At 33.9% G+C, this 11624-nt stretch overlaps 1 protein-coding gene and 1 long non-coding RNA gene across 2 annotated transcripts; both read left to right on the top strand.

The window, feature by feature from the left end:
- The first annotated feature begins 1369 nt into the window (after positions 1-1369).
- Positions 1370-3309, top strand: LOC103863580 (adenosylhomocysteinase 1). The gene is made up of 2 exons (XM_009141327.3): positions 1370-2164; positions 2314-3309. Exons 1-2 carry the CDS (start codon positions 1454-1456, stop codon positions 3058-3060), a joined length of 1458 nt encoding a protein of 485 aa, XP_009139575.1. The 5' UTR covers positions 1370-1453; the 3' UTR covers positions 3061-3309.
- Positions 3310-4774: 1465 nt separating this feature from the next.
- On the top strand, positions 4775-9825 carry LOC103863579. The gene is made up of 3 exons (XR_632022.2): positions 4775-8467; positions 8645-8727; positions 9501-9825. It is a non-coding gene; the product is annotated as an uncharacterized LOC103863579 (long non-coding RNA).
- The last annotated feature ends 1799 nt before the right edge of the window (positions 9826-11624 follow it).

Here is an 11624-nt window from a genome sequence, read left to right as displayed (position 1 = left end):
AAACTAAGAACTAATATTTAAAAACCAGTTCTTAACTTTTTTAGTTAAAAGTTAAGAAACAGTTTCTTATATTTCGTTAAAAACTCCACGCTAAGAAACTCTCAATAATCATACTCTTGCATTTATTTGGAAGAAAAAAAAAGAATCTCATTGCAATATGCGGAGAATATGGAACACGCTAGTGGCCCAACCAGACGAGATCTCATAAATTGTAAAGACGTCAAACTTGCGATACAGAGCAAAATGATTAATGAAAATCTAATTTGAAAACTTTTTGTGTGTTCCAATAAAACTTGCAAATACTACAAGATACATGTTCATTTAGTACCATGAACATATTGATTCTCGATTTTTTACGCAGTCAGATGAAAGAGGATTCTAGCTACATATACATGAGGTATAATCCGTCTTGAACTGTTGATCAGATCCCCTTTCTTAATAGCATATATTTTTCACTTCAGCTCTTAAAACACACAATCTTCTTCTTTCTATAGGTGAAATATATGTTCCAGTGAGAGAAATGAATAAATAAGTTCATGAATAACATAACTTTTTTAAATAATGCATTTCCTTTGATGTCATTTTCTTGAACTTTAATATATAGCAAGACTTCTTTATTGTTCCGCAGAAACTAATCCCAAAATTAAATGCTAAATTACCACAAAATTTCTCAGCGAAAATAACATTAAAATTCGTAGTCAAAATCTAAAAACCTCCGAAAAGACAAAAAATATGCATTCATCAGACATAATCCATACTCCTTGAAGATATTTTGGTTGATTTAATTTGAAAACTGGTATATGAATGAGTAAAGAACAGATGTTAAACAAATATTCAGCATAACACAGCAAGAATAACTTTCTGAAAAATAAAAATAAAACACAGCACGAATAACACATTTGGGCATATACTCGAAAACAATATATTTCAGCTGGTTTAAAACGTGTTTAAACAACTTCATATGGATTTTTTTTTGTAGAATTCTTAATATATAAAAAATAGTAACATTGTAATATTTATAAATATAATATAAATATCTCCAAATTTGAATGTGTTTATTGACTTAAAAAAGAGAAATACGTAATTATTTTTTAATAATATTAATTTAGAACCATAGATGAGGGTGTTTTTAGAGTTTCTAAGATTTGTTTAAACAAGTTGGATGCAGACACGTGACATACCATCTCAGGTTATCGTCCGATCAACCCAAAACTGACCAACAACAAAGGTTTTTCTGCGCGCGCAGCGTGTTCCGCCAGATACGTGATCACAGCTTCTACCAGATCCACCGAACCCTCAAAACAATCTGAACCGTCCATTCATGTTAACCTCATCTATTTAAACTCTCTCACTCCCTTTCGTCTCCCCTCACACTCTCTCTACTCTCTCTCTCTCTCTCTCTCTCTCTCTCTCTGCCCTAATTTCAAATCTCAGATCCCGAGAATATCTAGAGATGGCGTTGGTCGTCGAGAAGACGTCGAGTGGCCGCGAGTACAAGGTCAAAGACATGTCTCAAGCCGACTTCGGTCGTCTCGAGCTCGAACTCGCGGAGGTGGAGATGCCCGGACTCATGGCTTGCCGTACCGAGTTCGGCCCATCACAGCCCTTCAAAGGCGCTAGAATCACCGGATCTCTCCACATGACCATCCAAACCGCCGTCCTCATCGAGACCCTAACCGCCCTCGGCGCTGAAGTGAGATGGTGCTCCTGCAACATCTTCTCCACCCAAGACCACGCCGCCGCCGCAATCGCTCGTGACTCCGCCGCCGTCTTCGCGTGGAAGGGAGAGACGCTCCAGGAGTACTGGTGGTGCACGGAGCGTGCTCTTGACTGGGGTCCGGGCGGTGGTCCAGATCTGATCGTTGACGATGGTGGTGACGCCACGCTTTTGATCCACGAGGGAGTGAAGGCTGAGGAGATCTTTGAGAAGACGGGTCAGGTTCCTGATCCCACTTCCACTGACAACCCTGAGTTCCAGATCGTGCTCTCCATCATCAAGGAAGGTCTTCAGGTTGATCCCAAGAAGTACCACAAGATGAAGGAGAGACTCGTTGGTGTCTCTGAGGAAACCACCACTGGTGTCAAGAGGCTTTACCAGATGCAGGAGACTGGAGCTCTTTTGTTCCCTGCCATTAACGTCAACGACTCCGTCACCAAGAGCAAGGTATATACTTTCACATCTCTCAGATTTGTAAATCATTCTTATGCTAGATCTTAAGCAGAAAGTAGTCTTCTTTGGATCTCTAGGTCTGTGCTATGTAGATATTTCTTGAAAGTGATGTCACTGATGAGCTCTTGTGTGTTTGTTTATAGTTCGACAACTTGTACGGTTGCCGTCACTCTCTACCTGATGGTCTCATGAGGGCCACTGATGTCATGATCGCCGGAAAGGTTGTCGTTGTCTGCGGATATGGTGATGTCGGAAAGGGTTGTGCCGCTGCCATGAAGACCGCTGGTGCTAGAGTTATTGTGACGGAGATCGATCCCATCTGTGCCCTACAGGCTATGATGGAAGGGCTTCAAGTTTTGACCCTTGAGGATGTTGTTTCCGAAGCTGACATCTTTGTCACCACCACCGGTAACAAAGACATCATCATGGTTGACCACATGAGGAAGATGAAGAACAATGCTATTGTTTGCAACATTGGTCACTTTGACAACGAGATCGACATGCTCGGACTCGAGACCTTCCCTGGTGTGAAGCGTATCACCATCAAGCCCCAGACCGACAGGTGGGTCTTCCCAGACACCAACTCCGGAATCATTGTTTTGGCTGAGGGTCGTCTCATGAACTTGGGTTGTGCCACTGGTCACCCTAGTTTCGTCATGTCTTGCTCTTTCACCAACCAGGTGATTGCCCAGCTTGAGCTTTGGAACGAGAAGTCGAGCGGCAAGTACGAGAAGAAGGTGTACGTTCTACCCAAGCATTTGGACGAGAAGGTTGCAGCTCTTCACTTGGGAAAGCTTGGAGCTAAGCTCACCAAGTTGACAAAGGACCAATCTGACTACGTCAGCATTCCCATTGAAGGACCATACAAGCCTGCTCACTACAGGTACTGAGAGAAGAAGAATGGAGAGATCGGTTTGTTTCTAGTTTGGTCTTCTGATGAAGTTGACCGATTTTCCTTCTGAATAAGGATTCTTGTCTTTTGATTGTTGTGCTTGTTCTTCTTTTTCTGAATTCATCTTGAAACTTTAATTAGCCTTTTGTTTTTTGTTTTTTGATTTTGTGTTGTGTTCATCGTTCTACTCTTTTAAAAATAGAAACAAAAAGGTTGGATAATTGGAAACTATTTTTCGCATCCCACATTTATAGAGCTTTCTTTCTCTTTCGCTTTAATTTTGTTTCATTGAATGAGATGTGAAGTTTGGGTTGTTGTAATTATGGGCAGTACAATGTTTATTCAATAGACTTCGATTTCATGAGCATGGCGGTTGTTGTAGTTATGGGTAGTACAATGTTTTAAACTGATCTTAGGTTTCATTCACGTCACAACTATATTCTGCCAAATCTATTTAATCGAAAAAAACTGCCTCTCCCACTCATCACATTTTTAATGTACCTCTAAAAGTATCTATCTTATTAAAACTCAAGTACAAAATTGGAGTGTTTGGAGATTTGAATAGGACTTTTAAAAATTTGGAGTGTTTGGAAACATGGATTGCAGTCTTTTAAAAAAAAATATTTTTGTTTGAAAACAAGGATAGTAGTATTAAGAAAAAAAGTAATGGGTTTATGTTTTTTTTAAAAATTGAAAGTTATCTAGGCCACTTTTAAAATATACCAAAATGGGTCAATCTAATTCCCTAAAAAAAATTTTTCTAAACTAACCATAAAACAAAATTTAAACTTTATATACATATTTCAAATCAAAATAATAATTCAAATTTGATTTATATCAAAAATTGATTCAAAAATAAACATATATTCAAAAATGGATTTTTACCAAACTATTTTTCAATAACCATTATAAAAAAATATTGTCAATATATATAAGAAAAATATAATACAAAGCCCAATTTGAAATACCAACTTAAATTATGGTTTTCATATTTCATATTAAGTTTTAAAAATATAATATATGTAATTATTTATATGATGGTATGTATAAAATACTATTAATTATATGATTACTTATATGATGGTACATATAAAATACGATTAATTATATGATGATAAAATACGATATATAATAATGACTAGGGATGGGCTTTTGGATACCCATACGAGTTTAGTTCTGATCGGTTTGTATTTTGGATTTTCGGGGTCAAAGATTTCAGTCTTATTAGAATGTTTCTAAATTTTGGTTTGAGTTCGATTTGGATCTTTGCGGATTTGGTTTGGGTTTGGATAACTAATTTAAATTATTTTTAAAGTCTTAAATCATTATATATTTTAAATTTCTCAAAATGTATAAATAAAATAATATATTACGTATAAATTTGAATAACATATGTCATAATACTTAAACTTAACATATCAATTGGCTTGATTTAAAATTTTGGATACGAAATCAATAATTATTTTAAGTATTTTTGGTGATTTGAGTATACTTTAACTATTTCAGATATTTACTTTTGACTATCTATATATATTTTCAAGTATTTAAACCAATTTAAAAGTATCATTTTTGATGTTTTATATACGTTAAATCTAAAAATAATTAATATATATAAGTATATAAATCTATTTTTAGATAAATTCGGATACCTAAATACTTCGGTTCGGATCAGATTCGGTTCTCTAAATAACAAAATTTTGAATAATTAGAATATTTAATCAATTTATGTTTGGGTTTGGTACTATATCTTTGGATCGGTATCGGTTATGTTCTTCGGATTCATTTTTCCAAATCCTAATAATTAAATGAAAAACAAATATCAACATATTTTTCAAAATATACATCCGCGCGCCTGCGCGGGTCAAAAACTAGTTGTCTTCTTATTATCCAGTCATCTATTATTATAATAACATTTAGAAGATGCAAATGCTTTCAAATGTTCTTTGCTTAATGATTTCAAATAAAGCTTTCGGTAGAAAATTTACAGTTTTTTTTTGTCAACACATTTACTGATTTACAGTTAAAATATATAAAATTTTAAAAAATTTAATATAATTAATTTATTGTACTTTGTAAATAAAAAAAATATGTTTATATTCATCTTGAAACTTAATATATTTATATTTTTTATATTTTTATTATTAAAATAAGGTATCATATTTAATTACATATATTTAAATATATTTTTAGTTTGAAATATTATTCTTTTAATATATATATATATATATTTATATTAAAATATATGTATTAATATATATATTTATATATATATTTATATATTAAAATATAAATAAATAAATAAATAAATATATATTTAATGTACCTCTCAAAGTCTTTTTATTATCCAATCATCTATTATTATAATAACATTTAGAAGATGCAAATACTTTCAAATGTTCTTTGCTTAATGATTTCAAATAAAGCTTTCGGTAGAATATTTACAGTTTTTTTTTTGTCAACACATTTACAGTTAAAAATATATCACTCAAATTACGCTTTGAAAAACTTTACTCTCTCAAATAAGAAAATTCAGTTGTAGTACTTAAGGATCAAATCCACAGGGAGTGTGGATACATAATGGACTTAGAAATCAAGGTTAAGCTAGGAAAATAATATAAAAGCAGTAAACAAAACACTAAGTAAATAGAATGATTTGTAATTTATGGGAGAAAGCGCTAAATCTAGGGATTTATCAATCAAGATATTCAATACTACAATCAAAGATGCTAAGAGTTTTATTGGTTCAATTCTAGAATTCGAATTCAATAGCAAGTAATCCAGCTCTCGCATGCAATTACTAATCAAGTGTCTAAATCTTATGTTTCGGTTGTCTCATGCGAACAAAGAATGAGTATCGATCGATACCAATGGTTGAGTGTCGATCGATACTACTTCAAACAAGCATTAACGCTCAATCGATAATGTTCAACTAAATCCTAGACCAACTCTCTTATGTGCCTAGATATCTAATCCATTCAGGGTCTGGGTTCCGTTAATCAATTACACTCTCGTGCCTCTCAATTCTCCTATGATTCTAGGTTCAAATAACCAGTCACACTGTCGTGCTATACCAACTACTCTAGATCCTAGTATTACAAGCTACCCAAGTGTAGAGATCTATAAACAACCCTAGAAATTCTAATAGAATATCAATTTGACATTAAGCTCATGAAATTCCTAAATCTAACATGATGCTTACTCAGACATGAAAACAATAACACAAATCATAATCTCAATAAAGTAATAGATAAAGAAATAAATAATAAAACCAATCGAGTTCCAATCAATATATTTAGGAGAATTGATCGTCTCTCTATACCTAAAACTAAGAATAGAATAAAGTGTATAAATCGTAGCCATCAACAATGGCTTAAAATCACATAAATAGAGTTCAGAGTTGGCCAAAGGTATTCTGGTAATTTGTAGTGATTTCTGAGCTTAAGTCGGTCTTGAAATATACTAGGACCGTCTTCTGGCATCATTGTCGAGTGAAACTAAGGCTGTGGTGTCGATCGACAGTCCTTTTAATCCTCGACAGCTTTCTCTTGTGAGGCAGACGTATCACTCTTCAGTAAAACAAAAATAAATTTAGATCTAACCGTCAGATGGACCTCAAATTGGTGACAGTAGAAAGGTAACTCAGAGCTCTATCTTGTGTAAAAAGATGAGTTCAATCTAACCATGGGAAGGTCTCCATGCCTATGTATTTGGCCGAGAATTACTGTCTAAACAAGAAAATATAATTTTGAAAGTACAATAATATGAAAATATAATATATATATATGTATATATATATATATATTATTATGGAAAGTCCATTAAAATAAATTTGAATAGCTGATAGGATGTTAATTCATTATATAGTATGAAAATATATATATAGGTGAAGTCAAGTATTTGACCAAAACATGATATAATGGATTGATTTACTTTTCTTAACAAATACTGAATCTCGTCAAGTATTTGACAAAAACATGATATAAATGGATTGATTTACTTTTCTTAAATTGACTGAGTTGCAAAACTTTGACCCTCGGTAGATGAAGTTGAATCGCCTTTCGGGTTGGTTCTTTTTCATTGCCGGTAAATACCACCTTTTTCGTCTTCTGGCATCATTGTCTAGTGAAACCAAGGCTGTGTCGATCGACAGTCCTTTTAATCCACGATAGCTTTCTCTCGCGAGGCAGACGTACAACTTTTCAGTAAAACAAAAATAACTTTAGATTTAACATTCAGATGGACCTCAAATCGGTGGCAGTAGAAAAGTAACTCAAAGCTCTATCTTGTGTCAAAATATGGGTTCAATCTAACCATGGGAAGGTCTCCATCCATATCTGAATTTCGGACGCGTATGTGCAATTCTGCACTTCAAAAGCTCCATAATCACCAAAGTTCTCTAAAACGTATCTGAACCTGAAAATACTCTAAAACAGATTCCAAATACATATAATAGAATCTAAATAGGTCATATAGCATGGTCTAAAAATGGTAAAATCCATGTATATCACCCAGCAAATTAGTTGCACACAACTCTATTTTTTTTTGCAGGCAAGCCATAAATGGACCCATGGGACGAGAGGAGCTTAGGAAAGGCTTTTGCAGATTTTCTGTATTTTTGTCTAACAAGTAGGTGTGTAAAATGTGATAAGGTTTTGATTTTCCGGCCGGATCTATAATATTTTTTTGGTGTACTTGAAACATTTGTATTATATGAATAATCCGAGTTTGTGAAAATTTTGGGTTGCCATGTGGTACTAATTTTTGTTCAGGCGACCTAACACATATCTCAGGTTTAAAAGCCTGTGGCTATAAATCCGGTTAAAGTTTAATCTAACAAAATTTGTTACAAAACAAAAGAACTGTTCAACTGCTACACAACAAATTATAATTTTATTGCACTATACACTACAATTTCCATAAAATAAATCACCATTACTTTTTTTTTGTAAAATTAAAAACAATATCAAAAATTAAACCTAAAAATGGTAGAATACAAAAACCAAAAATCAAAACTTAAAACCAAAACCACAATATAAAATACCAAAACATACCAAAATCTACTTAAACAATCAATGCCTATGTATTTGGCCGAGAATTAATGTCTAAACAAGAATATATAACTTTGAAAGTACAATAATATGAAAATATAGTATATATATATATTATGGAAAGTCCATTAAAATAAATTTGAATAGCTGATAGGATGTTAATTCATAGTATGAAAATATATATAGGTGAAGTCAAGTATTTGACCAAAACATGATATAAATGGATTGATTTACTTTCCTTAACAAAAACTGAATCTCGTCAATTTGATTATAAATATGTCTTATTTGAAAGAAATGTAAAGCAGGCTTTTTTTATCAAACAGTGAGAAATAAAACTTTAAGAACTCTTACGTATTTGTAAGTTATTAGTTTTATCTTTATGTATATATCTATTCATACTATTGATTTTCTTATTAACCATGAATATTCTCAACTTTGATTTTGAATCTTTCTTTTTAATAGGCTTTTTATTTTTCATTTCTTTCAAATATTTAGGTTTACTGTATTCTAACAAATATTTATTTTATATTTTAGCAACATAATTATGGCAACCAAGAAGTTTCTATCTCTTATATACTTGATGGTGTTGGTTCAGATCTTTCTACCAATGATTTCAGGTAATGATGTTAAATTTCTTTAAATATTATTTTTATCTTTATAACTCTATAATATCATGGTTAATGAGAGACTCAATTATACTTTCTCTGAAAGATTGGACTTCTCAACCAAAATGGGTTGTTTATATTTAAAAATTATAGCAGATAACTTTTAATGTTAATTAATATTAAATAATTTTATTTCAATCATTTATGACTTATTTCCATAAACTTAGCTATAAGAAAATGATTATTTTTATTACAAAATATTTTTTATAATTTATAAATAAATAAGTATTTTATTACAAAACATAATATTAATCTTGGCATGCTTACAGGAAAAAAAACCCAACTGGTTTATTTTATAGATACTGTTTGGCAATGATCTAAGATATACATATAGTTAAAATTTTGTAAGAGATAATATTTTTTTAGAAACAATAAGAGATAATAATATTACCATTTTCTCTCTCCGACTTGCGATATGTTTTAAACTTGTGTTCCCTGAATTCGATTACCATTTAAAACATAATTTCGTCTAAGTTGTATACCTGGCTGGTGAACCAGCATTTTTGCCCGTCTGTTTATTTTTCCTTAACTCAAGGATTAATTGACAAGTGTCATATTTTGTAAAAAAAAAAAAAAAGTTAACTCATTATAATGCAAAATTTGTTTTCTTACTTTTAGGTGACAATTTAAAAACATTAACTGAAATTTATAAAATTCCGTAAAATACTATGGTGCTTATTTTGTACTTAAAGCCTTGCTAATATATTTGTTTCTGACCTAACCAGGACAAACCAAAGAATGTTTTCTGCAACAACCATGTGAAAACTCACCGGCATGCGATGAGTTTTGTAAATCTAAAGGATACATACAAGGAGGATATTGTCAACACTATCTTGGCCCAAAACACAACAATTGTTGCTGTTACCTTGTTGATTCAGAAAAGTTTTTCAAATTTGATGATACCAATGTACTCATTACTAATTAGTTCATCATTGTAGTCAGTGCCAACCGGACTCACATGGCACCTATAGCGTACTAAAAAATAATGCCCTTTAAACATATTAATTTTTACTATATTTCAAATATACTAAAAATTATATCAAATAATATCCTTTTAAGTGTAATATTCAAGTAAGGTTATCAACCAAGGATTCCCTAATTACTCAATCAATACACTGAAGCAAAGAAAGCCATATGGCCACATTGTATAAATCATAATGGATTTGATTCACTGTATTTTAAGTATAATCATATCAATCATATACAACACAACAAGACCTAAATGAATCAAACACCACTCACACAAATTGGCCGTCTGTCTTGCGTCAACCTGGACAATCCTTAAAACCTGCCACATTAAATGAGACATAAGAAACTCTACAATTCCTTAGTGAGGTGAATCATTCCACCTACACGGTTAGTCCCCAAAAAAATAATCCCAACATGATAATGATCCTAAGTCTTTTAATCGATGATGGCTTCCTGAACCAATCGATCAATTCAATCACTCGGCCTCATGGTCTCTGTCTGCTAGGTATGGTCCATTCTCGAGGGAAGCTCTTGGCAAATTCTTTCCATCTGTCGGCTACCTTAACCAATCGCCTAGTCCCTCATGGAAACCAATCGGTTCATTGGTCTCTCCCAAGCATACGACCATACCTAAGGTATATATGCATATAGTCGGTTTGAGTAAAGTACATGAATGCACCCAAAAAAGTAATACATGCAGCCTCATTGCCTTGTGTACCGATCATAAAATACAATCAATCCAACAAATAATCCCTGATTGACCTAAAGGCCATGACCATCACTCGGCCAGTATAGACCCTCGGTTCTATCCCTACATCATCACACTCACCGTAGCCAATCAGAGAAAATAAGAAGAAACATAGTAGAATCGCAAAACACAAAGTCACCCTTTTGGTCCTTTCAACAAACCGCCCAACCGCCTCGCCTGACTGTCTCACCAGACTCTACGACCACCCACCAGAATGGGTCGACCACTCGGTCTTAACCATTTGCCGGTTAACCCTCTATCTCTCGCCGAATTCTCTCTCTCGATTTCTTTGCTGGTTTTTGAAAATGGAATTACGCCAAAGGGGGAAAGTGGCAATGTGTATATATATGCAAGGGGGTCTGGTCGAAGGGGCACCTATGGCCAGGGCCGAACTGGTGCGAAATTCATTGTGACCATTCGCCCATGCATCGTGACTCTTCACCCATGCATTTCTTCCTTTTGCCAATGCACTCAAACCCCTTCACCCATGACAGCCCAATCATACCTCTATTCCACTAACCACCTCGGCTAAGTTCTGACCTAGCTCAACTAGCCTGACCCAATCCACCCTAGCCTAACCGCCACACCCCTCGTTCACCACTGACCAGACCCACCAGACTATGTACGAACCGCTCACAACTGGTCGCTACCTAGCCCGACCGCTTTAGCTGGTTAGCTAGCTGGGTCGAGCTTGTAAGCTAGCTGGGTCTAGCTGGTCAACTACATGGTCGAGATGATTGAACTACACTGAGCTAACCTAAGCTTCCTAAACTAGTCTAAGCTAACTACACTTATCCTGAGAAAAAGGAGAACTTTTCAACCCAAGCTTCCAACCCGACCTCTCGACCACCCTTATGGAGTATTCGGGTCGATGGTTCATTCGAAACCTCGCGACTACGCTTGTCCATAGGACGTCCATATTATCTTAATCAGGACAGAGGGTATTACAGGAGTTAATATCACTTCTCATGATAGGAGGAGCGACATTAGGAAGCTTTTCTACAAGCGAGAAGACCTCTTTGATTCTCTTAGAAAAGATTTCTTCAAGGTATGTCATTTCTTTTGATTTTCTTGTAGTTCCTGCTTCTTTCATTTTTGTGTTGGTGTCCGTGTCAGAATAATCATCGTCTTC

This window comes from Brassica rapa, chromosome A04 (assembly GCF_000309985.2).
Source record: "Brassica rapa cultivar Chiifu-401-42 chromosome A04, CAAS_Brap_v3.01, whole genome shotgun sequence".
In the NCBI taxonomy this organism is placed as follows: Eukaryota; Viridiplantae; Streptophyta; class Magnoliopsida; order Brassicales; family Brassicaceae; genus Brassica; species Brassica rapa.
The sequence above is the reverse complement of the archived record's forward strand: the minus strand, read 5'-3'. Positions and strand labels throughout refer to the sequence as shown.